This window comes from Lepidochelys kempii, chromosome 23, assembly GCF_965140285.1.
Source record: "Lepidochelys kempii isolate rLepKem1 chromosome 23, rLepKem1.hap1, whole genome shotgun sequence".
In the NCBI taxonomy this organism is placed as follows: Eukaryota; Metazoa; Chordata; order Testudines; family Cheloniidae; genus Lepidochelys; species Lepidochelys kempii.
Window position 1 is genome coordinate 2,689,064 of NC_136402.1, and position 27,404 is coordinate 2,716,467.

The 27,404-nt window shown below is 52.5% G+C and overlaps 1 protein-coding gene across 3 annotated transcripts; it reads left to right on the forward strand.

Moving 5' to 3' along the window:
- Positions 1 to 33: 33 nt before the first annotated feature.
- On the forward strand, positions 34 to 27,335 carry SPRED3 (sprouty related EVH1 domain containing 3). Of its 3 annotated transcripts, none has more exons than XM_078850148.1 (9): positions 34 to 841; positions 2,125 to 2,229; positions 2,533 to 3,070; positions 3,300 to 3,351; positions 14,243 to 14,417; positions 14,494 to 14,662; positions 18,974 to 19,044; positions 20,923 to 21,093; positions 22,321 to 27,335. In XM_078850148.1, exons 5-9 carry the CDS (start codon positions 14,247 to 14,249, stop codon positions 23,005 to 23,007), a joined length of 1,269 nt encoding a protein of 422 aa, XP_078706274.1. In that variant the 5' UTR covers positions 34 to 841; positions 2,125 to 2,229; positions 2,533 to 3,070; positions 3,300 to 3,351; positions 14,243 to 14,246; the 3' UTR covers positions 23,008 to 27,335. The 3 variants fall into 3 exon arrangements, with proteins under 3 accessions (XP_078706274.1, XP_078706273.1, XP_078706275.1); XM_078850147.1 differs by having other exon boundaries at positions 2,869 to 3,070; XM_078850149.1 differs by lacking the exon at positions 2,533 to 3,070.
- Positions 27,336 to 27,404: the final 69 nt, after the last annotated feature.

Consider the following 27,404-nt stretch of genomic DNA (forward strand, 5'->3'; position numbering starts at 1 on the left):
TCCCCCTCACAGCCCCCCCCAGGAGCCCCACACTTCCTTCGAGCCCTGCCCGCTCAGAATCTCTGTGAGCCCTGCAGTCCCCCCGTGAATCCCCTTTGCCCCTCTGAACCCCTCCATCCTTTGAGCCCCGTCCCCTCACGGCCCCCGCAAGGCTCCCATAGAACCTCCCCTGTCCTGCAAGCTCCGCCCCCTCAGACTCCCATGTCCTTCCAGCCCTACCCCCTCTGAATCCCCGCAAGCCCCCTCCCCAGAGCCCTCCCACGACCACCCCCATCAGAACCCCCCTGCCCCCACAACCCCCCCGCCTCTATAGCCTCCCCACAAGCCCCCCACCAACCCTGCCCCTCGCAGCCTCCCTGCCCCCTCAGAATCCCCTGTGCACTCCACAGGCTAGAGTCCCCCGTACATCCCCAGAGCCCCCCCTTCATGCGACCCACCTGAGCCAGTGCCCCTCCTATGGTCCTCCTGGTCCAGAGCCCCGCTCCATGCAACTCCCTCCCAGGCTAGAGTGCCCCCCTTCCATGCAGCCCTCAGGGCACAGCCAGCCCCCCATCCCCCACTGTGTATCCTCCCCACCCCTTGGGGGGCAGAGTTGCCCCTCATGTGACTCCTGCTCAACTCCAATATTCCCCACCCACAGCATCCTCTGGTGCACCCTCTCCCTGAAGGACAGGGCAATCCTCCCCCCAGCCAGATGCAGACTTCCCCCCAGTATCTTCCTTCCTCGGGGTCAGTTACCACCTCCCAAGTATTTCCTCTCCCCAAAGCCAGAAGTTGCCCCCCTCCCCACCAGCACAGCGCATCAGTCTGTCCTTCCTGGAAGATGATTCCCGCCTTCCAGGTAGGTGCACTCCCTCTCGTTCCGCCACAGTACAGACCCCCCCCATCCCAGGACCAGGTGTATCCCCCTATACAATGAGACTGACCCCCCCCCTCCAAAGTCCAGTGCAGTCCCCCTGCATCTGCCCTTCCTTGGGCACCAGGGACAGGAGATCCCTCTCCCAGTGTAGAACCCCTTCCAGCCAACTACACCCTGCCTCCCCTCCCTTCCCCAGAACCATCCCCTCCCACTCCTCCACATGACAGAGCCCCCAGGGGGCTGTGCATCCCCCATACAATGAGCCTGCTGCCCCTGCCCGCCCCCCCCCCATCCCATGCAGCCCCCAAAGCACCATGGCCAGAAACTTTCCACCCCAGCCAAGAACAGAGCTTGCTCCTAAATCTCAGCAGGCACAGCTGCTAACTGAGGTGGAGGCCTTAGCTGTGTACTGGCTGGGCTGGGGTGTCACACCTGGGGCAGGAGGTCCACGACTTGGGAGGCTGGCCTTGGATTCCCTGCTCTGCTGTAGACCACCTGAATGACCTTGACCAGGTCCTTCCGGCCCAGATTTTTAACTGTTGCAAGGCCTAGAGGATTGGATGTAGGCTTCTAAGTGCCGACATGATAATGGGGCTCATGAATCTGCAGGGCATTACGACGCTGGGTGCCTAAACACCTTTTAAAATCTGGGCTGTAACTTTGTTGTGCCTCGGTTTCCTCATCTGTACAGTGGGGATAATAGTTCTGTCAATACCAGGGGCATTGTGGAGCTAACAAGATTAAAGATTGTGAGGTGTGCAGGTACTGTTGGGGGGAGGAGGAGGAACATGTAATAATCCCTAACCCTTATCAGTAGATGTTGATACCGATCTCCTTAGTGAAGTGCATTATTATTCCTATTTTACGGATGGGGAAACTGAGGCACAGAACGAGGAAGTGACTTGCCCAAGGTCACCCAGCAGGCCGGTGCTAGGAATAGAACCCCGGTCTCCTGCCTCCTCATATAAGCACTTTGGGTAGATAGCCAGATTGTCCTTGGCAGTGTTAAATGCCAGGCTCAATCCTTTGCCCCCTCTAAGCACACACCCATGAATCCATGTGTTTCCCCAGTAAGAACATCAAGTCCCACTCATTTATCCCTCTCCTGGGGCTTCAACCCTTGTCATGGCAATAACCAAGCCTCCTGTTCTTGTGCATTTAAAAGGAAAGAGGGTTTGGGGGTTGGTTTTTTTAGAATTAAAATTGCCCTTAGGGGCTCAGAATCTGGGTTAATTTTTTTCAATTGATCAATTTTGTATTAACAGGAACTGGAGACCCAGGGTCCTAGGCACAAAGCCTGGATCTAGAACCAAACTTTCCCACCGCTGGGAAAACCAGTTTGGCTCATGAGTTGCAAAATTAGGATCAAGGTAGGTTCTTCTCTGGCATCACCATAGTAACCAAGCCTCAGAAACGCTGATGGGTTTATCCTCTCACTCCCTCTCTGAAGGGACTTAGCTTCACTCTCCCGGTTTTATGGCTAGGGAGCTGACGCACACAGAGAAGCCCAGACTCAGGAAGCTACTTAAGCACATGCCCGCTGTCCTTCAGCAAGTCTGTAGCAACGCCTGGGCATTGAACCCAGAGCACTGGTTTCCCAGTCAGTTCTTTACCCACAGGACCGTCCTTCCTCTTGCATGAGAAATTTAATTCTGATCTAACCCCCAATTCAGGCATGTTCTGGGCCCTGGTTCTGGCCTGCTAGAGCTGGAGATGACATACAAAATTTGGATCGGGACTTTGGTTTGCATTCCAATCCACTTCATCGTTTGGATCTAGTGCTTCGGTACCAGCCAGTTAGAGATAACGAGACGAGCTGTGAAATTCAGACTGGATCTGGGTGTGCAAGCTGATCCCTCCCATTGTTCAGACCTGGGATTCTGCTTTGGCATGTTGAGATGGGATATAGAATCATAGAAATGTGAGGCTGGAAGGGACCTTGAGAAGTCATCAAGTCCAGCCTTCTGCGCTGAGGCAGGACCTTGTAAAGCCTAGACCATCCCTGACAGGTGTTTGTCCAACATGATCTTCGACATTAGAATTCGGATTGGCTCTGGAATTGCGTGCGGATCCTTCCCAGAGTTCTGATCTCGGATTCTACTTGGGCTCAGTGGGACGAGAGATGAGACTAGGATCGGATCTTGGTTTGCGTGCTGGTCCTCCCTCGATTTCAAACCTGGGATTCTGGTTCTGGCCCATTATAGAGACAAGGTGAGAAATTCAGCACTGGATCTGGGTTTGCTTGCCAATCTGCCCGAGGCTCTTCCGAGCCCGGTTCCGACCCACGTCCTCTTCCCTCCGTAACCATCGGCGGATGATTAATGTTCAGATGCTTTGATTTCCCCTCCCCTAATCCTATAGGGGCATTAGGACCAAGTGGAATCCACTTTTCTCTGTTCCTTTTCCCAGCTCAGCTTTGGATTCTCTCTTCTCTCCCCAGCTCCTGGTTCTCCACTCCCGGTGTAAGAAATCAGTCCAGGCCCCCAGCTGTGGTCAGTATTAACCAAGGCAGGTGCAGTGGCGGGGAGGGAGGGTGGGTTGGGAATGGGGGGGATAGGAAAAAAGGGGGAGGAGGGATTAGAAATGTTACTTGCTGAAAAATGGCTGCTGGATCTTCATTCTCCTTATAATGATGAACAACTAAAAAGAAAAGAAATTTTTAAAAATTTGAAAATCCTACCAACATATAAAACACACACAAGCCACACACACAGAGCAGCTGCACCAGCCATGGAAGTAGAGTGAGTCGGTCTTCATTTTCCATCTGCCCCCCCATTAAAAAAATCCCCATAAAAGCAAGAAAAGGGGGGGATATTTTAATCCAATTTATGCCCCCCCGTTTTTGGCAAAACAATTGAGATTTTAAAATTTTGTTTTGCTGCCTAAAAAAATAATAATTTTCATTTGAGAAGGAGGCAAAATAAAATGACATCTTTAAAAACATCTTGCATGCTTTCATTTCTCCATTCTCCTTCTTCCCAGCTGCTGCTGCTGCTGTTTTTAATTTAATTTCTTCTCTCCATCCTCTTTTATTTTTAATGATGTTTTTAATGCCAAAACCATTTTATTATGATTTTTTTTTATGAATGAAATTAGATGTCCCCCCTCCCTAAAAGGGTGGGGGGACGTGAAGGGTATTTGTTTGTGAATCAATCCTATTTGCATCTGGATTCATTCATAAAAAAAAAAGAAGACAGGGTTCACCTAGAGGATCCATCATGGTGGGTTTAATTTCCTTCCCTTCTTGGCATGTCAGTTTTTTGGTTGGGGAGGGGGATGTAGGGAGTGGGAGGGGGTCCTTTATATCTGGTACTGTCACACAGTGGGAATTGGTGACTGTTTAAAACTGAGATGTGGAGTGAAGCTGACACATCCTGTGACTATATTTCCCCTCCTATATATCTTGGATTCTTTTTTTTTTTCTTGTTCACCTGTTGTTTATTGAAGGGAGAGGGACAAAGAGCCTAGCTTGGGTCATGTGACCCTCCATTCACAAAAATCCCATGGTTTCCATTGAGATGGGCTGAAAGGATCAAGCAGTTGGGCCATAGATAAGCGTTTTCAACATACCTTTTTGCATGCATGTTGTCCAGTACCTACAGCATTGGCAGAGGGGAAGCCAGTGGTGCTTGGGGGTGGGGGGGTTACAGATCACATCTGGGGTGTTTCTTTCTACAAAATAAATTCTACTGTTTTGATTCCATAAATATATGCACCAGCAGACAGCTTCTGCAAGAAGGTTCGCAACTGGACAGTATGTATCCGGGCATGATCTATAGCCATTGTATGTTTGTTTGGGTTGGATTTTAATTTGTGTGTGTTTGTTGCAGGAAAAGAGTGCTTAGAAGATGCTTTGATGGTGAATTTTAAAATATTGTGCTCTAGGAATATTTCATTTATTTGTTCGGAAGGATGTGGGATTTTTTAAAAAAAATGTAGCTCCTGCAAATAGGGAGGCCAGGGTGTGGGTAAAAGAATCGAATTTCCAATGTGTATTATATAGATCTATAATTTTAGGCTTTGGTTGTGTTTGGGGGCAGTGGGGGTGGGGAATGAGACATGCATTTTAAGCCCTGGCAAAAGGTCTGTTTGATTTTTAGTCATAGTGGGTAATTATATATATAATATTTAAATTTAATTCATGGTTGTGTGAGCAGAAGGGTTTGGGTTTATTTATTTATTATTTTAAAATTTTCCTCCCCGTGTTAAATAAATAAAAACCCTGCAGTGAAAAACCCTAGATCTGATATTTTTTAATGATTATTTTTTTAAAGTGTTATGATGGTGGGGCTTGGAGAAAAATGCTTGGTTGTGTGGACTGGAAAATGGGGAATGGCTGACTTGGGGTGTTTGTAAGGATGCCTTATGTCTTTGAACAGTATTGTCCTTTTCGCGTCTGTAGCCGCCCCATTTCTCCCTTATTTTCCTCCCCCCACCCTCCTAAAAACCAGGGATCTGTAGATCCACTTTGCTTCAGTATCTTTGATCTTGTAATACATAATGTCGTTTCCCATGGCAACGCGTTGTGATGTCATGTATATGCTTAAAACACTCTTAATTATTGTATTCTTATATTTTAGGGGGGGCAATCTGGTGTTTGCTTCTGATTTTTTACTTTATTAAGGGGATTGTCTTAAAAGGGTCTTCATTCATATTCTGAATTATCGGAAATGCATTGCACTGTCTTCTGATTGGTGGAGAGAGCTTCTTTCATTACATACTGGTGGTCAGTTGATTTTATTTAAGCAGGAAAGTTTTCATTCTTGTTTTCTGTTGTTGCAAAAGTTGACCATTTATTTCAGAGCAAAATTGAGAAGTAAATGTGTGTGCGTATGTGTGTAATGAGGCAAAATATCAGTAGCTGCAAAATATAACTTTTTCACAGAGGAGCGGGCTCTGGTGGGTAGAACAGGGGTGAGGCTGTGAATCAGGACTCCTGAGTTCCATTCCCAGCTCTGCCACAACTATGCTGCATATCGTTCAGCGAGCCAGTTCCCCTGCTCCGTGCCTCAGTTCCTCCATCTGTAAAATGGAAATAATGAATCTGATCCATTTCTCAGAGGAACCAGGAGCCTAGATCCATCCATGTTTGAAAAGTGCTCTCAGCAACTCCGAGGGGAGGCACGTTCACCACGCTTAGTGCATTCATGGCTGGCAAAGGGCACGCCTGCTTGGCTACAACTTGCAGCGCCTCCTGCTGGCTCTTCTGTCATCAAGGGCTCATGCTGTGGGAGGGCTGGGTCAGCCTTGCTATTTCCATTTTACAGATGGGGAAATGGGGACAGAGCTGGGGAGGTGACTTTCTCGACAATGCATAACAGTGGCAGACCTGGGAATAGAACCGAGGAGCCCTGACTCTGAGATTCCCTTGCCCAAACCATTAGACCCCAGTGCTGGGACAGAACCCAGGAGGCCTGGCTCCCAGCCCCCCTGTTCTAACCACTAGACTCCACTCCCTGTCTCCCCACTTGTTAAACAGTAAACCCAGAAAAAGCATGCAGCATTTATCCTAGTAGTAGGCACCACACTTTTCCATTCTGGGCGCCCCCTCCTATATAGCAGAGCCCTCCCCTTCCCAAGTAACCATAAGAGACCCCCGAAAGCCTGCTTGCAGTCTTATCTGGGTAACACCCATTGTAACATTTGCCCGATTGCAGGTTTGTTTTTGTAGGGCCTTTTGGTTTAGCATGAAATGATACAAAGCCATCCCAAACGTCATTCTAAACTTGACGCAGCAATCTCTATTCTTTTAATATACACCCATGTTTTAATATGATTTTATTTTAAGTAAAACAGTCGTAGCTGGTGAATAAAGCAAAATGAGTAATCGCTCTTGGGTTTCAGCAGGGGGACTTGTGTCAGATGGATCATGTGAAATATTATTATTTATGCCTCCAGCTCCATTAATGTGTTCAAGGCAGAGTGGGCAATGGTTAGAGTTCTGGATGGGAAGTCAGCAGGCCTGGGTTCTGTGCCTGGAAATGTCGGCTAGTGGTTAGAGCAGGGGGGCCTGGGAGTCAGGACTCCTGGATTCTGTTCCTGCCTCTGAGAAGGGAGTAGGGGGTCTGGGTTCCAGATCTGGCTCTGGGATGGGGGTGGGGAGTGGGGACTGGTGGGTTATGTCCTGCTCTGGGAGGGGAGTGGATGTGTGGGACTCAGGGCTCTGGGTTCTGTTTCCAGTCCTGCCACTCACGTACTGTTTGGCTTCTGGGGAATCACTTCCCCTCAGTGTACCTTGGTTTCCCTGTCTTTAAAATGGGGATAATTACATGATCCTCCTTCATAAAAGCTTTGAGAGCCTCCGATGAAATTGGGCTGTGGAAGCCACGTGCAATTGTTGTTACCATCGTATTTATAGAGAAAAACGACGTGGCCCCTGGCCAGAGGAGTTTACCACCCAAGTTAAATAAGGGTCATTGTGACAATAGAGGACTTACACAGCATGAGAACATGAGGTAGTGGATTTCTTACTCAGATGGCAGCAGGATCGAGTGGTTAGAGCAAGGCCCGGCGATGCTATTCTCTGTCCTGGGTGCTGTCCCTGGCTTTGCCCCTGATTCACTGTATGGCTTTGGGTAAATTACTCCCATTATGTGTGCCTTGGGAAGAGAAACTTTGTGATGTGCTTTGAGATCCTCGGCTGACAACCTCTGCGTAGATGTAGAGAATTATTATCGTTGCACTGTGTGAATTGTGAGAGAGCTCAGTAACAGCCTGTCGTCTGCCTTAGTATTTATCCTTTGTTTTACAGTAGTGTGTGGGCACCCCCCAGCCATAGACAAGGACCAGGTTGCACTAGGTGCGGACCAAATGCAGAACAAAAAGATAGTCTCTGTCCCCAATAAGCTTCCCGTCTAAGTAACCCTTATTGCTTCTGTCTAATCCGTGTAATATAACCTTTATCTATATAAACGTCTAACACTTTTTTTTTTTTTTTTTTGCAATCCCGCTAGGCACTTTGGCCTTTAGGATAATCTTGTGGCAAGGAGTTTCACAGGTGAACAGTCCATTGTATATAACAATGCCTTTCCCAAGTATCAGCTTTACATTTGTCGCCGTTCGGTGTCCCCTTGTTCTACTGCGCCAGGCAAAAAATCAGCAGGGTGAATGGGGGGTTGATTTCCAGAGGAAGACACAAAGAGCTACGTCTGCCTGGTTTTGGTAGGTGGCAGGTAGAGCAATAAAGAACCATCTTCCTGTATATGAAGATTTAAACCCCTGGGATGGGTGGGCGAAGGGGTTAAAACTAGGTGCCTGTGGATGAAATTGTGGAAGACCTGGAGAGTGCGCAGAGCAGGGGCACAGGAGGGCTGGGGAAAATGCCTTAGCAACTCCCGGAGACTGTCTGGGTAGTTACTAAAAAGATGGTCGAGAGCAAGCTTGGTCAAGATGTCTGTATCCCTTCGCGGGGAGAAAACACTGGCTACCAAAGGGCTCTTTAATCTAACGGAGAAGAGCAGAACAAGAAGTTAAAGCCAGACAAATTCCAGCTAGAAACCAGGTGCTGGTTTTTAACAGTGCAGGTGACTGGTGAGTGGAGCAAGCTCCCAAGGGAAGTGGTGGATTCACTGACTGCCTTGCTGGAAGAGATGCTCAATGTACAGGGCCAAGTGCAAAGGTAACTGGGTGCAGTTCTGTGTCCTGGCCAGTCTAGGTGATCCGATTGTCCCTTCTGGCCTTGAACGCCATGAAATTAAAGAGGGTAAATCTTGACTGAACACAAGGACAGGCGTTCGATGGGGAGATCTTCTGTAGAATTGACTTCTGGAGGGGAGGGACATTTTAAAACAAGGCTGGAGAAACCACTGGACGATGAGGAACAATATTGTACTGGCAGGCAGCTGGGCGAGGTACATGAATGGTTGGATGGAGCTGTGCTAGCTACAGGCTTTGTTGAGAACCTATGGGCATAGTTTCTGAGGATTTAAAGTTATGGCGAACAGCATACCTCATCCTCTAGCTTCTGTGTGGAGGAGTTGAGGTTACCAGGAGAGCCTTGACTTTTGGGTCTTGAAAACTCTGATTGTAGCTTCTTGTTTAATATCTTCCTGGGCCTGACTATCTTTTACCCTGGAGTAAACTGGGAGTCCACAGAAAATCAGATTAGCTCTAAAGCAACCCCATCTAACCTACTCGCTTGGTAATGGATAGATCTTGCAATTCTAGGTGCCATGTATGTTGTTGTTTTTGCAGAAGTCCCAAGAAGCCCTACTTGAGGACTAGCACCCCATTGTGCTTGGAGCTGTACAAACATAGACCAAAAAGATGGTCCCTGCTACAGCTGGGTAATTGGAGAGGGCATATAGTAAATATGGGTGAAATTCAGCAGATAGTTTCATCCGGGGGGGAGGGGGAGCAAGGGCTCCATCAAAAAAGTTGAAATGGTTTGTTCGGCCGTTTCCGAACGCAATGGTTTGAGTTCTCATTTCGAAACGGCGTTTTGTTTTGCAATGTAACTGGTTTTTTAAAGGTGAAAAACCCCCCAAATGACCTTTTTTTCTTTTTTACTAGGAAAAAACAAACAAAATCCCTTTGGGCTCAAACCAAACCAATCTCTTCATTTTTCAGTTCAGCTTATGAACTGAAAAATCAGTTCTTCATTTAGTTCTAGTCCTTGCTCAAAAGGCCTTCCGCTCTGTGCACAGCAGAAAGTACAGCACTTGAGGCCTGGTGTCGGCATAAAACTGATCCCAGCATAGCTATGTCAGCTCAGAGTATGGAAAAAAAAAAAATCACATCTCAGCTGACGCAGCTCTGCCAGAAAATCCCAGTGCAGACCCCGCTATGCTAACAAAAAAGGGCTTCTGCCCACGTGGCTAACGGTGGTGTTACAGTGCTGACCGAAAAATCCCTTCTATTGGCATAAGCTACACTAGGGGGCTATCCCAACACAGGCTCCGTCGCACAGACACAGCCTGAGTTTCATTCATAGATCCATAGAAACTAAGGCTAGAGGGAATCATTCAATCATCTAGTCTGACCTCTTGTATAGCACAGGCTGGAGAATGTCACATAGTTATCCCTGTGTTGAGCCCGGATGCATGTGTGTGGCTGGAGCATCTCCTCCCGAAAGGCAGCCAGTCTGGATCTGAAGACTTCAAGAGATGGAAAATCCACCTGGGGTGGATTTGGTGGAAATTTTCCAGGAACGTTTCCCTGTCGGCGAGCTTGGAAAACGCCAGGTGAAGAGCAGAGGAGTGCTGGAAATGAGGAGTGTGGGACCGTGGGCAGAGGTTACAGCAGAGAGCTTATTGGGACCCAAATTTTCAGGGCCGCATCTCGCAATGGTCACCTTTCCCAGTCTGGTAGCGCCGAGAGCCCTGCCTGAGACTGAAGGGCTACCTGCTGCTCGGATCCTTGCTGATGTCGGGGGTCTCCCCTTGTGCCAGGGGCGGCACAGCCCTTGCCAACCCTGGAGGGCTGTCCGTCATGCCAAGCACTGCACGGGCCCTGGCCGACGACAGGGGGTCAGAAGATGCCACTGCCCCAAGCGCTGCGTGCGCCCGAGCAGAAATTGGGGGCAGGCGGGGGCTGCTCTGTTAGCCAAGGTCCAGTTGTGCTGGGCGTGGCATGGACACCTAGTGAGGCCTGGTCCCGACCCGGGGTTTGGATCTACTCCCCCCCCCTTTTCGATTGGGGGGGTGATGTTTGGTTTTTTAATGGAAATAGTTAAAGTGGACAGTTACACCAGGACCTTTTATGTAGCTTATACTGGGAAAAGCTCCTCTGTCCTGGGAGAACGGCCTCCGCGGGAGGGTGCCTTTGTACCTCTTGTGCTATAGGGCGGTGGGCACAACTTCTGAGTGTGGCCACTGCGTGGGAGGCAGCCCCTACCCCTGCCCAGCCAGTCTGAGATGAGAGGGAGGGTCATTCTCTCCAGGTCATAGAGGAGAGGCAAAGTGAGTCACCCAGGAGAGCCTGTGGCGGAGACGGGACTCAAACCCAGAGCCCCATCCCAGCGCCCTCACCCCTAACCAGTTTCCCTCCTTCAGCCTGGCCTTTAGGTTCTGTGCCCTGCTGCAAATTTTGCCCTCCTGGGTGCAGCTGGGCGTGCAAGGGGCCCTGCCTGAACCAACACCGCCCGCCCAGCTGTAAACTGTCAATGATTAACGTCTGTAGATGGAAGCCAAATGCAGCCGCTTTTAAAGTCAGATTAGCACCATGTTTGCGTAACAGCTGGGCAGCTGAGGCTGCTGCTGGCTGCGGTGGGAGGCGTGGGAGGGAACGGTTAATCAGTTGCCTGTCCAGTTGGTTGGCATCATGGTGGGAGTGGGAGGATGGGGAGTGTGCAAAGAAAGGGGAGGACTGGGATAGCAGGGGGCTGCGGTGGGATTGAGGGACACGAGAAGAGCGGTGGGGGAGGGAAGAGCCCGGGGGCTGGGACAGCAGGGTGCTGCAGGTCAGGATTGAGGGGCATGGGCAGAGCAGGGAGCAGGTAGGGGTCATGGGGAAATGAAATAGGCACTGGGAGTCTTTGGCAGCATTCGAGGAAGAGAACTGGTGATTCCTCCAGGGCTGATGCTGGGGGTGGCCATCATCTGGTCGGGGCCAGCAGTTTTCAGAGTGAACATGAGCTTTTCCGAGGCTGGAGCCCTCGGCTGTGGCAGGGATGGGCGTAAAATCCTTCCAGCCACTGGGTTCAGGCTTTGCTTTCCTTCCCCTTTGTGAGAATCGGATGCTGGAATGGCAGCCCGTGGGGCCACCCTGTCTTGGAGCATTTCTGTGACCCACACCACCCTGGGCTTCGACTTGGCAAAGCAGCCAGGTGGCTGGGTTGAATCTCCATCCAGACCAGGAAGCCAGCCACAATTGGCAGCATCCCACGGGCGTTCAGGGTCTCCCAGGACGGGCTGGGCCATGCAGACTGAAATCCCCTGGGAAAGAGGGTGTCCTCAAGGACAAGGGGGAGCAGTGTGTGTGGGGAGGAGGGTCAGTTTCTTCCGTTTCAAAGTGACTTTTCTTTTTGAAATTTCAGCTCATTAGACCAAAACCAGCTATCGTGCACACACACACCCCCATTCCATTTCCTCTCCATTCTCAGTAACTGGCGCTGTTCAGGCCCCCTCCCCGCACCCAGTGCCCTTCAGGACCAACCTCTGAACCCTGTGGCCTCAGAACGGAGCTGCCCATTCACACTGGGCATCGAGGAACATTGAGCAAAAGGGGCCAGCTGTGGGGGATTGGGGGATCAGATGGGAGGTGGGTGGGGGAGGGGGTCAGAATTCAGCTGGGGTGGATTGGGATCAGCTGGGGGAGGGCAGGCAGGGTGGGAGGTTGAGGACTGGCTGGGAGGTGCAGACTGGGGAGGGGGGCGGAGATCAGCTGGGGGTGCAGATGAGAGAGAGGGGCTGGGGATCAGTTGTGGGGCACATGGGAGAGTGGGGAATGGGGATCGGCTCGGGGGGGCAGGGAAAGGAGAACGGTCTCAGGCTGTGTGAGTAGGCCGCTTGAGGTGGGATGATGTCATGACATGCCCCAAAGCTACACAACCATCAGCCTCCTCCCTCCGCTCAGAGCGGCATGGTGGGGGGCACAGTGGGATGATGGAGGCCGTCGTCCCTTGTGCACCCCGGGGGGTGGGGGTACGTGGGCGAGGGGCGTGGGCAAGACCGGTCAAATGGCCTCGGGGCAAGGTGTGTGTAGGACAGGCTGAAGGTGTGTGGCTCGGGCAGCGAGCGCACCTGAGGCAGGGACCCTGGGGTTCCATGCAGTGTGTGAGCGGTGGGGAAGTGCAGTGCGGTGCAGAGGGCTGCCCAGTGCCCTTGCAACAGGAGCCCAGGAGACAGGCTGAACTTCGGTGGGGTCTGCGGGGCCCCTGCAGTTGGTACGTGCTAGCCGGGAATGTCAGCAGAGCGGGCAGCGTGCGTGCAAGGGGCGCCTGGGAGACGAGAAGCATTTGTAATTGTTTGTGCGACAGGTGCACGCAGCGTGCGTGTGACGGGTGCACTGGAGAGGTGCAGTGGGTGCGCAGTGGGTGCATGTGACACTCGAGGCGCTTCTGCGCTGTGTGCCGGGTGCCCGCAATGCGGGTGGCGGGTGGATGTGTGCAGTGCCCATGCTAGGGGGGTGTGCACTGTGTGTGCAGTGTGGGAGGCTGTTGCAGTGGTTGTGCAATGGATGGGCAGCTGCAAAACAGAAAGATCCTTTTCCAGGGTGTGCCGTGGCCGTGCGATGGGTGCACATGAGACAGGCTGTACTTTAACGGGGCATGCAGGACCCGTGCAGTGGATGGGCTCCTGTGAAGCAGAAGGATCTTTTAGCAGGGCACGCAGTGCACGAGACAGGCTGCACATTGGTAGGGCATGCAGTGTCCGTGCGGCAGGGTGTACAGTGATCGTGCTATGAGGCATGCAGTACCTGTCCAATAGGTGCACAAGGGAGACACGTTGTACTTGGCAAGGTCTGCCTTGCCCATGTGACGGGGCTGTGCAGTGACCATGCGATGGGCGTGTGCAGTGCCCAGGCGATGCATGGCGTGCAGTGCCCATGCAATAGGTGCACATGAGACAGGCTGCGCATTGGTAGGGCCTGCAGTGCTTGTGCAATGGATGCTTATGAGACAGACTGTACATTGGTCGGGGGTACAGTGCCCCTGCTATGAGATGTGCAGTGCCTCGTGAGACAGGCTGTGCAACTTGAGCCAGGCTGTGAGACAGAAGGTATGCAGTGCCCGTGTGACGGATGGTGTGCAGCGCCCGTGCCATGGGTGCTCGTGAGCCAGGCGGTGCAACGGATGGCATGCAGTGCCCGTGTGATGGATGGTGTGCAGTGCCCGTGCGATGGGTGCTCGTGAGACAGGCGGTGCGACGGATGGCATGCAGTGCCCATGTGACAGATGGAGTGCAGTGCCCGTGTGACGGATGGCGTGCATCGCCTGTGCGATGGGTGCTCGTGAGACAGGTGGTGCGACAGATGGCATGCAGTGCCCGTGTGACGGATGGTGTGCAGCGCCTGTGCCATGGGTGCTCGTGAGCCAGGCGGTGTGATGGATGGCATGCAGGGCCCGTGCGACGGATGGCGTGCAGCGCCCGTGCGATGGGCTCTCGTGAGACAGGCGGTGCAATGGATGGCATGCAGTGCCCGTGCGATGGGTGCTCGTGAGACAGGGGGTGTGACGGATGGCATGCAGTGCCCGTGTGACGGATGGCGTGCAGCGCCCATGCGATGGGCTCTCGTGAGACAGGCAGTGCGATGGATGGCGTGCAGGGCCCGTGCGATGGGTGCTCGTGAGACAGGCGGTGCGACGGATGGCGTGCGGGGCCCGTGCGACGGGTGCTCGTGAGACAGGCGGTGCGACGGATGGCGCGGACACACAGACTGCGTGTGGGGAGCCGGGCAGTGGGCGGCCGAGCCTCTAACTGAGCCTCCTTGTGCCCCCCGCAGTTACATGCTTCGGGTGCGAGCTGTGGTGATGACCCGAGACGACTCGAGCGGGGGATGGGTGCCCATGGGCGGGGGCGGCCTGAGCCACGTCATGATCGGCAAGGTGCGGCGCCCGGAGGAGGGTGGGCAGCGGCACCAGTTCCTGATCTGCGGGGAGCGCCTGCGCGACCAGACCGTAAGCCTGACTCCTGGGGAGGGGTTGGGTGGGAGGGCCAGCTTGCGGGGCCCTAATCTCCCCCTCTCCATTGCAGACCATCCTGGAGTGCGTGCTGAAGAAGGACCTCGTCTACAACAAGGTGAACCCCATCTTCCACCACTGGAAAGTCGGCGACAGCAAGTTCGGCCTGACCTTCCAGAGCCCCGCCGATGCCGCAGCCTTCGAGCGAAGCGTGCAGGCCGCCCTGGAGGAGCTCGCCGAAGGTGGGGCACCATCGTCCGGGGCCCGCAGAGATTCAGCGGGCGAGGGTTTGGCTGGCTGCCCCTGGCGGGGTGCGGGGCCCAGGCAATGTGAGAGATGCAGGGGGCGTGAGGCTGGCTGGCAGCCCCATGGGTGTGCTGGCTGGGGTCCCGAGCCTGGCTGGCTCCCCCCTGGGGGTTCTGGTCTGGCTTGGGGAGGGACTGGTGGGAGATGTGGGCACCGGTTGGTGGCATGGGTCCTGCCTGTTCCTCACCCGCCCCTTAGGGGCTGTTGGTCAGAACCAAGCGAACCCTGATGCTGGAAGCGACCTGAGTTCACCTTAGCACGGCCCTGTGGCCAAGACAGCCGGCTGCAGGGAAGCAGACGTGGAGTCAGTTCCCGGGTCAGCCACCGACCCTACCTGTCTGACCTCAGACATGTCTCGGCCTCGGTTTCCCGCACCTGTGCCATGGAGATATGAACCCTTTGCGGCCGGCCGGGGGGGGTGGGGAGGCTGTTCATGTTCAGGAGGCCCCGATGCCCCAGTGCCGTTGCTGCACCTCGGTGGATGGCATTCCATGTCGGAGTTGCCAGGGGGGGGAGGGAGCCCCGGATTCCCAGCTGGAGGTCCCAGCACCTCAGGGGAACACTGTCTTCCCAACCCTCCCCGCCCAGGCCCTGCTGCCCACCCCGCTGTCCCCCCGCTGTTGGGTCAACTCCCTAGAGAGCTCCCAGGGATCTAAAGGCCTGGGCACTGCACCAGAGCCTGGCTCCTTATCTCCCCTCCCCAGCCCTCTCCACTTCCCCCCTCCCGCCATGATCTGGGGGTTATTCTTAACTCCTCCCTCTCCTTTGCCCCCATAATTGATTCCTGCCTGTCTCCCGCCCTGTCATAAATACAAAGGGAAGGGTAACCACCTTTCTGGGTACAGTGCTATAAAATCCCTCCTGGCCAGAGGCAACATCCTGTTACCTGTAAAGGGTTAAGAAGCTCAGCTAACCTGGCTGGCACCTGACCCAAAGGACCAATAAGGGGACAAGATATTTTCAAATCTTGGGGTGGGAGGGGGCGGCTTTTGTTTGTGCTCTTTGTTTACGTGGTTGTTCTCTCTTGGGACTGAGAGAGGCCAGACAGAAATCCATCTTCTCCAACCCATCCCAATCCAAGTCTCCAATATTGCAGCCAGTCTAGGTAAGCCAGGCAAGGCGGATTAGCTTATGTCTTGTTTTATGTGAATTTTCCCTGTGTTAAGAGGGAGGTTTATTCCTGTTTTCTGTAACTTTAAGGTTTCCCCCAGAGGGGGATCCTCTGTGTTTTGAATCGGAATACCCTGGAAATTATTTTCCATCCTGATTTTACGGAGATGATTGTTGCCTTTCTTTTCCTTTTTTTATAAAATCCTTCTTTGAAGAACCTGACTGATTTTTCATTGTTCCAAGACCCAGGGGGTTGGGTCTTTGATGATTTTGTAACCAATTGGTGAGGATATTATTCTCAGGCCTCCCCAGGAAAGGGGGTGTGTAGGGCTTGGGGGGATATTTTGGAGAAAGACGTGTCCAAGTGGTCTCTTTCCCTGGTCTTTGTTTAAAATGCTTGGTGGTGGCAGCATACTGTTCAAGGCCAAGGCAAAGTTTGTACCTTGGGGAACTTTTTAACCTAAGCTGGTAAGAATCAGCTTAGGGGATCTTTCATGCAGGTCCCCACATCTGTACCCTAGAGTTCAGAGTGGGGAAGGAACCCTGACACACCCCGACCCTGACACGCCCAGTCTCTGCTCCCCATCCCCTCTCCTGGCTGGGGGGCTGCTTCGTTCTGCTCTCTGGTACACTGCCCCGCTCCAATCCGTGCTGTCGGGCCTGGTCGTGTCCTTTTCCCCTGACCGTCCCGGCGTCCCGTCCCCCCTTTTCCCGTCCACCAGCACATCAGATTTTAAATCTCCGGGCGCTGCAGCACTCCACCTGTCTCTGCCAGTCCTTCCTTCATGTTGCCCCTCCGCAGTGCCAGCATTCTCACCATTCACACTCAGCCCCCTCCCCGCCAGCCCCCTACACACAGTCCAGCCTCCCCCCGCTCTTCTGAAAGCACGCCTGCCCCCAAATCCCGTCTGGTTTCTGCAGCCTGGAACACACTGAGCGCTGCTACAGGGCTCACCGGCTTTAAAGGGACACTACCCTGCACTGGCCTCCTGCTGCTGTGCCCCCTCAAGCGAACTGATCCCCGTAGAAGACCCCCTTTGCATTTCCTCCCTCCTCCTGCCTGCCTGCCCCTGGGATGGGAACCTTCCCTTCTGCTCTGTCTGGAACGTGCCCAGCATGCCACCCCCCCGGGGATTGAACCCAGGAGCTCTGGCGCTAAAAGCACAAGGGGCAGCTGCCTGAGCGAACCATCCCCAAGTTACTTTAGAGCTAAAAGAAAAGGAGGACTTGTAGCACCTTAGAGACCAACCAATTTATTTGAGCATGAGCTTTCGTGAGCTACAGCTCACTTCATCGGATGCATACCGTGGAAACTGCAGAAGACATTAAATATACACAGAGACCATGAAACAATACCTCCTCCCACCCCACTGTCCTGCTGGTAATAGCTTATCTAAAGTGATCATCAAGTTGGGCCATTTCCAGCACAAATCCAGGTTCTCTCACCCTCCACCCCCCCCCCAAACTCACTCTCCTGCTGGTAATAGCCCATCCAAAGTGACCACTCTCTTTAAAATGTGTATGATAATCAAGGTGGGCCATTTCCAGCACAAATCCAGGTTTTCTCACCCCCCCAACCCCCTCTCTCCCACCCCACTCTCACAAATCTTGGGAGACAGGCCAGTCCTTGCCTACAGACAGCCCCCCAACCTGAAGCAAATACTCACCAACAACCACATACCACACAACAGAACCACTAACCCAGGAACCTATCCTTGCAACAAAGCCCGTTGCCAACTGTGCCCACATATTTATTCAGGGGACACCATCACAGGGCCTAATAACATCAGCCACACTATCAGAGGCTCGTTCACCTGCACATCCACCAATGTGATATATGCCATCATGTGCCAGCAATGCCCCTCTGCCATGTACATTGGTCAAACTGGACAGTCTCTACGTAAAAGAATAAATGGACACAAATCAGATGTCAAGAATTATAACATTCATAAACCAGTTGGAGAACACTTCAATCTCTCTGGTCACGCAATCACAGACATGAAGGTCGCTATCTTACAACAAAAAAACTTCAAATCCAGACTCCAGCGAGAAACTGCTGAATTGGAATTCATTTGCAAATTGGATACTATTAATTTAGGCTTAAATAGAGACTGGGAGTGGCTAAGTCATTATGCAAGGTAGCCTATTTCCCCTTGTTTTTTTCTAACCCCTCCCCCCCCCCCCGACGTTCTGGTTAAACTTGGATTTATGCTGGAAATGGCCCACCTTGATTATCATGCACATTGTAAGGAGAGTGGTCAGTTTGGATGAGCTATTGCCAGCAGGAGAGAGAGTTTGTGTGTGTATGGGGTGGGGGGGGGGGGGTGAGAAAACCTGTATTTGTGCTGGAAATGGCCCACCTTGATTATCATACACATTTTAAAGAGAGTGGTCACTTTGGATGGGCTATTACCAGCAGGAGAGTGAGTTTGGGGGGGGGGGGGGTGGAGGGTGAGAGAACCTGGATTTGTGCTGGAAATGGCCCAACTTGATGATCACTTTAGATAAGCTATTACCAGCAGGACAGTGGGGTGGGAGGAGGTATTTTTTCATATTCTCTGTGTATAAATAAAGTCTGCTGCAGTTTCCACAGTATGCATCCGATGAAGTGAGCTGTAGCTCACGAAAGCTCATGCTCAAATAAATTGGTTGGTCTCTAAGGTGCCACAAGTACTCCTTTTCTTTTTCCGAATACAGACTAACCCGGCTGTTACTCTGAAACCTACTTTAGAGCTGATTCAGCAAGCGCTATACGTGCTGCAGCCCCTGGAGGGAGACAGAGAGTGCCCGTGTATGTTTGTGTCACCCCCACACAGAGGGGTCCGGGCGGCCCCAGACATCCCCTTTTCTTTTGAGGTGTCGCTCCAGCTGCAAAGCTCTGGCACCCTCAGGTCCCTGCGGGGTGGGTGCACCAGGCGCTGGGCCTGCTTGAGGCAACGGGGGTGCCCTTATGTCCCTCCCCCTTGGGATCCCACCACTGGGGTCCCACCTGGACAGACCCCAGCACAGGTCCTTTGCATTCCCAGCATCGAATGCTTTTTCCCAGCTCCGCCCCCAGTAACCGGACACCTTACTGGGCCCGCGTCCTTCCTGGGGGGACTGACTTTCATGTACCTTCCTCCGTTTTCCCTTCCCAGGTTCTCTCTCCTCCTCCTCCTCCTCCTCCTCGTCTCAGGATGACGCTGATGGGACAGATGACGCAGGGTTGGTAAGTTGAGCACTGGACAGAAGTACCTTCTGGGGGAAAACATCCCAGATCCTTGGTCTGGCGGAGAGAGGCAGAACCAACGGCTGGAAGTAAAAGCCAGGCCTGTTCCAGTTAGAAAGCACCCATCAGAGTGCGGGTGATTACTCACTCGAACAAACTCCCAAAGGAAGCGGGAGATTCTCCATCTCTTGAGGTCTTCAGATCCAGGCTGGTCACCTTTCTGGGGGAGTCGCTTTCACCAAACACTAATTATGGGGCTCAATCCAGGGGTAACTGGGAGCAGTGCAGGTCAGACTAGATGGTCTAATGATTCCTTATTATAATCAGCTGAACATGAGCTGCTGGTGTGACGCTGCGCCCAAAAAAGCGAACGCCATACTGGGATGCGTCAACGGGAATCTCCGATAGGAGCTGAGAGGTTCTTTCCCCTCTGTATCTGGCGCTGGTGCGACCGCTTCTGGGATCCTGCATCCAGTTTTGATGCCCACAACACAAGGAGGATGTTGATAAATGGGAGGGGATCAGAGAAGAGCCAGGAGTGAGATCAAAGGGTTAGAAAACCAGCCTAGTAGTGAGAGACTCCAGGAGCGCAATCTGCTTAATTTATCAAAGAGAAGGTGGGGGTGACTTGATTTCAGTCCATCAGTACCTCCATGGGGAACAAATATTTAATAATCCGCTCTTCAGTCTAGCAGAGGAAGGTCGAACACAACCCAGTGGTTGGAAGCTGAAGTTAGACAAATTCAGACTGGAAATAAGGTGTAAATTTATAAGGGTGAAAGCAATCAATCACTGAACAATTTTCAAGGGTCGTGGTGGATACTCCATCACTGACCAATTTTAAATCAAGATGGGATGTTTTTCTAAAAGATCTGCTCCGGGAATTATTTTGGGGCAGTTCTCTGGGTTGTGTTATCCAGGAGGTCAAACTAGATGATCTGGCCTTGAAATCTATGCATTATTTCTAGCAGCTTAAAGCCCTCGCCGTCAAAATGACTGAGAACTTCAAAATTAGATGGTAACAGACCCCGTGTCCCACGGATGATTGGACCAGGTGATCTTCTGAACAAAAACAGCTCTCAGCCAGGCTTGAGGCTGTTTCCATCACTTCACACTGACTCAACAGACACTTTAGTCTTGCATGAGGATCCTGTAATAAACACGATTAATAATCTATAGAATAAGATTCCAGTAATCTGTAGAATAAGATTCCAATAGGGTCTTAGGGCCAGCCTGAAAAACAGCCCATTCGCCAGGTGATGTACAAGCACGGATTAGCACAGAGCCCACAATCTAAATAAGTGAGACAGGCCTTAAAATCTGTGAAAGGCCTTCATGATGCCATTCCGCTCTGGGAAACTTCCCGTCTGATTCCATGTTTACTCCCTAGCCAGGGTGGGATGTGAGTACCAGCTGGGGTGGATTTCCATGGTCTCCATTCCCACAAGGAGGTGGGGGTCCCAGAGAGGGGAGGGGAAATAGGGACCCAAGCTGGGGGACAACTGGCCCAAGAGGGAGATGTTGGCTGATAACGGTCTGGACTAGTGCTAGGAAAAACAGACCCCTTCCCAGCTTGACCAGCGGTCTCCTTATACTGGGTTCACGGCAGGCCACGCATGCCAAGCAGCATGTGTCATGGTCAGTGCTCAGAAGGGAGACCTCTGAGGAACAACTGGCTGCTGCAGGCAGCAGGGTGGGGGCGCTCTCCCCTCCCGGTCAGTGCTTGACCCCAAGGGCCCCGATGCGGTGCTAAGGGGCACTGGGCTGCAGGGACCAGGGTGGGGGCTCAGTAGGGGGCGCTCTCCCTGCCCAGTCAGTGCTGACCCCTGTGCAGCAGTAGGGGCGCTTCTTAGTGACAGCCACCGCCTTTGTTCCCAGATGCACACAGACAGCGAGTCTTCCTCGAACAGCCGGAAGGAAATGCTCCCCAAACACATCACCATTGTGACCAGCGAGTCCTCCTCCAGCTGCTACATCCGCTCACCTGCTTCCGAGGAGTTTGCCTTCAGCACGGCCCAGGGGTCGACGCCGACCAGCCAGGGCGGGCAGGTGGGTCTGGGCAGGGAGGGGCAGGGGTCCGTGGCCCTGGGCGCGATGGGGGAGGGCACTGCGTAGCCCGAGGAAAGAGATGGGAGAGAGAATCTTTTCCGTGGGCTGGTGGCACCTTCTCAAGTTAAAGCTGTCCCGCATGGGGGTGGGGTGGGGCGGCACTGGGTTTGTACCTTTGGAAATCCCAGGCATGTCCACTCCACCCACTGCTCTTGCTGGTGACTTTTTGGAGAACTTGAGAACATGTGTTGTGAGTTTTCCCAGCCCTGCATGGAAACTGGGGGGTGGGGGGCGGAGAGTGGGGGTAGTGATCTTTAACAGAGAGCACTTTTTTCCCACCTGTTTGTAGAGTGTCTGAGTTAAGCAGGGGTTAATAAAATCTCTTGTTTTCTTTGGTATCTGGGGGTCTTTGTTGTGCACAGGGAGGATGGGCTTGGGGTTAGCGCTCTGAGCTGGGGCTCTGCCACAGAATCACCTATGTGAGACGGGCTGTGTCATCTCTCCATGCCTCAGTTTCCACATGGGTGACATGGGAGTAATAATCCTTTCTCTCTCCAACCCTTTGTCTATTAAGATTGGGAGTTCTTCAGGGTAGCGAGTGTCTCTCACCCTGTGTGTCTGCGGTGCCCGGCACAACAGGGCCCCGATCTCGGTCGGGGTCTGGGCAGCACCCAGCACAATGGGGCCCCGATCTCGGTCGGGGTCTGGGCAGCGCCCAGCACAACAGGGGCCCTGATCTCGATCTGCTCCTCTGGGCTTTGATATTTGGTCTGCATCCTCTACGTGGTGCAGGGATCTGTTCCGTATGGACAGGGGCCCCCAAGTTCCAGGGCACAGGGAGGGGATGTGATGGGCAGCTGGGCTGTTGGCAATGCCCTTGCCTTGATGGACTGGGGCTGCAGCTGAGGGGTCCTGCCAGCAGGCCTGAGGACATGGTTCCTTTTCCTCTGCCAGCTCTCAGATTATGGGAGTGGGATCTTAGTGTTAGAGCATCTGGCCTCCTGGGTTCTGTTCCCAGCACTAGGAGGGCAGTGGGGTCTGGTGGCTAGAGCACATTGGGGAGCCAGGACTCCTGAGTTCTGTCTCCAAGAGCCCTGTACTGCTGGCTCCAGAATTGGTCCTTCTGTTCCCGGCCTCAGTGACGTCCTGCTGTGGCGAGTCCCACAGGTTAACGAGGCTGAAGTGGGAGAACAGTGCAGGATATACCTCTGTCTCCCCCTGCCACAGGTGCAGACCCAGCCCCTGCAGCACCTGACCCTGCATGACGAGGAGGAGCTAGAGAGCATCAACCCATGCAAGGACCTGTGGGTGAGCAAGGGCTATGAGGACTACAGGCGGGCGGCAGTGCAGAAGCGGGAAGCCGACCCCGACAAGGTCGGCATGTGCGTGCACTTCGAGAAGGGCAGCAAGGAGCGCCGCTTCCCTGCAGCAGGGGGGGGCGGCGAGGGCCACCTCAGAGACCCCAAGGGCTCCCCGTCCTGCCGGATCCATGCCGCCCCTTCGCCCCCCAAGCAGAAGCACGCCAAGGAGCCAGGGGCTGGCGGCGGGGCGGGTTCGGAGGAAGACACCGTGCCCTCCCGCTGCGTCTATTGCCGGGACGTCTTCAACCACGAGGAGAACGGGCGGGGCCAGTGCCAGGACGCGCCGGACCCCATCGGACGCTGCGTCTACCAGCTCACCTGCATGTGGTGTGCCGAGAGCATGCTGTATCACTGTATGTCAGACTCGGAGGGCGAGTACTCGGACCCTTGCTCCTGCGACCTGGGGCACCCGCACTTCTGCATCCGCTGGATGGCGCTGGTGGCCCTCTCCCTCGTCGTGCCCTGCATGTGCTGTTACCTGCCACTCCGCGCCTGTCACTGGTGTGGGGAGCACTGCGGCTGCTGCGGTGGGAAACACAAGGCTGTGCGGTGAAGCCGGCTGGGGCGCGGCGCTCTTCTTGGCTTGGCTGGGGGGCAGAGAGGCGAAGAGACGGAGGCGGTCTTAAACGGCGGCGGGGGGGCTGATTCCCCCTTCTCTTGCACGCCCTACCCCCCGTGTCCCGTGTTTGGAGGGGGAGGGACTAGGCGGTTTTATTCCGAGTGTCAGGCGTGGCTGGTGAGTTTCATTTTTTTTCCTTTAAAATTTCAACATTTTGGGTCCGTTTTTATAAAAAGAAAAAATTTAAAAAAAAGAAAAGAAAAAGTAATGGAAGAAAGAGAAAACAAACAAACGACGGTCTCAGGAGAGATGGGTAGATGGTCATGCGGGGGGCAGTTTTACCCCCTCCCTTCCTCCTAGCTATGGGGGCGGGGAGGGAACAAATAAAATTTAACCCCTCTTTCACCCAATCCAGCTGTGTCCGCACACCTGTTTGTGTGTGTGCAGTGGTGGGGTGACCAGTAGACTATGTTACCCCCTCCTTCCTTTACCCAGTCTGGCTGGGTCCACAGGGATTTCTTTTCAATTTTAAAAAAGGGTTACAAAGAACAACAGAAGGAAAGAAAATATCCTAAATGGATATTCACTGGATTTTTATTTTGTACTCAGGAGGGAGTCCAGGGAGCAAGAGAAACTAATTTGTGCTGAAAAATGCCCCTATATAAAAAACAAAAACAAAACGAAAAAACCTTCCCTGCAGCTTTATAACTGCACAATGCTGGGGCATCCTTTTCACAAGGACGACAGGCAGACAGGGTTCGATTTACAGGGTACACAAGCTGCAGCACCCCTCCAAGTTCTGTCCCCCACCCTCCCCACCCCAATACAGTTCCCGTGGTTTATTTCTGGGTCCCAGGCTGGAACAATGGGGCTCCCCTTGAAGTGTTCGCTGAACTACAATTTCCAGGGAAGTTAGGGAAGGGTTGTCTGCAGCTCCCCTTGTGACACCCCTTCCCCATTGATGTCTGGCATCTACCTCTGTTTTACCCCAGTCACCACAGAGCAGAGAGCTTGTACAATTCAGTCTCGTTCCCCATGCTGTTCCCCTCTCTCCCAGCAGGACAGGGGTAAGACTGTGAGGCCAGCCTGGCCCCTAGGGGCAATGGATCGGGGAGGTCTCTGGACTCCATGGGAATCTCCTCCCCCGCCAAATGGGCAAAGGTGGGTTGGGTTTTGAGCCAGCCTGATACCACACAGCGGGAGATCGGTGCTGCGGGGTTGCCAGGCAAAATCTCTTGGGCAAAGCACCAGCTGCATCCATTCCCAGCAGGGCAGACTTTACCTAGATCGTAGGTTCTTTAGCCCAGGGTCATGCACGGCCTCCCTGTCATTGGAGCAGGACGGGAAGGGGAGTTGGATCCTGAAACTGTTATTTTGGAGCTGTTGTAATCTGGGGTCATGGTGCTGAAAAAGCGCGAGCTGCTGGCCCAGGTCCAAAGCAAACGGGAGCCATGCGGCCCCTGCTCGCTCTCTGTGTTAAACCCAGTTGGGAGGACTTAGCTTGGTACTGCTGAAAAGAGCTGGATTCCTAAGGAATTTGGGGTCGAAGAAGTATTGGCCTTGGGAATCAGGACTCCTGGGTTCTCTTCCCAAATCGGGGAGAGGGTAGGATCTAGTGGGTTAGAGCAGGGGGGCTGGAAACCAGGACTCCTGAGTTCTAGTCCCAATTCTGGTAGTGTGGGGGTGGGATGATCTAGTGGATTAGATCCATGGGACTGGGAGTCTGGACTCCTGGATTCTCTTCTCTGTGTTGGGTGGGGAGTGGGGTCTAGTGGTTAGAGCAAAGGATTGGGAGTCAAAACTCCCGGGTTCTGTTCCCAGCTCTGCAGCTGTCTTGCTGTATAACCTTGGGCAAGTCACTTAATCCCGATGTCCCTCTAGTCTCATACCATTCCTCCACCTCCTGCTTGCACTGCCTAGCAGTGAAGTATTACCAAGCCTCCCTGAGGGACAGGACGGGAGCCCTCTTGCGACATTTAACACTAGACTGTGCAAAGCCACAGGATGTGGTACTCAGGGGCTGACCCTCCCTGGGACCCAGTGAGTGTGGAATAGAGGGGCTGATCTCTCCAAATCCAGTGGGGGTGAAGCAGAGCTGCCTGAAAGCACTTTGATCTCTGTCCCTGGGCCCCACAATCAGTGGGAGGGGAAAGCAAAGAAAATCCGGGACCAAAAACCAGTGGGACCCTCGGAGTTTTACCCCAGCTGAGTCATTACCCCCCATCCTGCCCCATGCTGGCTGTTTGGGGGCCCCTGTGTGACATGAGTTTGATGGAGCTCAGCTCACTTCCCACTGGGATGAGGCATCAGCCTTCCCACTGGGCAAAACAGGTCCCCCCTGCCACCCCTTGCTGCCAGACGTGAAACAAAGCCAGGGACCTCTGGCCAAGGGAAGCTCCTGGTCAGGTTTTTTTTTAAAGCAGCTGCATCCAGCTGACTCTGGGGTTGTGGGAGGGGCTTGCAACAAGCCCCACCTCTTATTTATTTACTTCTCTCTTTTTCCCCTAAGTCGGGACAACTGATTTTTGTGGGGGAGGGGGGGTGTCCCTGCAGCGCACAGTGGGGCAGAAAACCAGAGTGATGCGGGGGCAGGTTGGGACCCTCCGCATCTGCTAGCACAGATTGTCCTCTTGCTTAAATCGGGAGTCACACTAGTTCAAATCAGTGGAGTTACAGTGGTGTAAGTCAGGATTATCTGGATCAATAGCATTGCACCAGTGTAAATCAGGAGTGACTCCATGTAGATCAGTGGCAGTACGGTGGTATAAACGAGGGATAACTCTGGATCAGTGGTGTCTGCTGGTGTAAATCAGGAGTAACTTGGTTTAGATGAATGGAGTTACTCTGGTTTAGATCATTGTGGTATCATGGGTGTAAACCAGTTGTAATTCTGTTTGGATCAATAGCATTACACTGGTGTAAATCAGGAGTATCTTGGGTTAGATTAGTGGTGTTACACTGGTTTAGAACACTGAGGTTACATCAGTGTAAATCAGGAGTAACTTGATTGGAATCAGTGGTGTTACATTGTAGTAAATCAGGAGAAACTGGATCAATGGTGTAATTGCAAGGAGGGTGGGGTTTATGGGGCTAGAGTAAGATCTCTTTACACTGGTGTAAATCTGGAGTAACCACAGAAAGGCAGCATATTGAGGCCGGGCTGTTTCTAAGGGAATGGGGTGCCTGACCCAATGGGAGCCTGGCACCTAAATCGCTTCTGCTCCTTTGAAGATTCCCAACCTGAAAACCAATTCGTGAACCTCGCTATTTTACCTGCTGCACAGTTAGCCTGGGGAACTCAATGCCACAAGTTCTCCTCTGAGGCCAAAAGTTTAACATCCTTCAGAAAAACGACTGGATGTTTATACAGATAACTAAACCTAGAAGTAGAATATTAAATATCTTTAAAATAACCAAGAGTTTTGGCAGGGCTATAAACCCTCATGCTATAGGGCATGACCCAACCTCTGACTATCAGGGGTCAGGAGGGAACTGACCCTATGGGCCAGCTATGCCATAATTACCCAGTAGGGGGCACCTCTTTCTGAACCATCTATTTATTGGCCTCTATTGGAGACAAGAGAATGAACTAGAAAGACACTTGGTTTGATCTGACTGTCCATGTGAACCTAATAGAGTGACCCTAGTTTTACCCCAATGTAAACAAGATTAGGGCTTGGCCTGGCCAGATTTGAGTGTGTTCAGTAGTACACTGGGTCCTATTCCCATTTCTCCATCCTTGTTCTTTTTTTCAAAATCTTCCCAGAAAACAAAACAAGACAAATCATAAACTGTATAAAACCTGGCAAAGCTGTGTGTGCCAATGACCCTATGATAACCTTGGGGCCAATACAGCAGGGAGCCGACCGAAATACAGAAGGGTGTGGAGAGCGGGTCTTGTATATTACTGCAGGAATGAGATTCTTTTAATGCTATTTTATATATAAAAAAGTGCAGAGGGGGGCAGAGAGGGGAAAAAAACCAAACAAACAAAGAGAAAAAGTTAATATTAAAATTTTTTTGTGGTTGCCAATCTAATTTTTTTCCTTGTTTAAGTATTTTATCAGATTTGTATATTCAATATTGTCATTTCTGTGTATTTAAAAAAAAATTAAAAAGGGGGGAATGGAATCAGAGGAGAATGTTCTATTTAAAAGTGTATGTTGTATATTAAATCTTAGCAAAAGTGACTCTTAAATGTTTTCCCCTCCTTCTGTGGTGGGGTTTGGAGGTGCTGGTTCGAGCTTCCTAGATTTATAGGTCCAGAAAGGGATCATTCTGATCAGCTACGGCCAGATTCAAGAGATGCAAATAGTTTTCAGACACTGAAATGTGCCAGTCACACACAGACCAAAGTGTCAGATGGTTTTATTGCAACATCAACAAGAGAT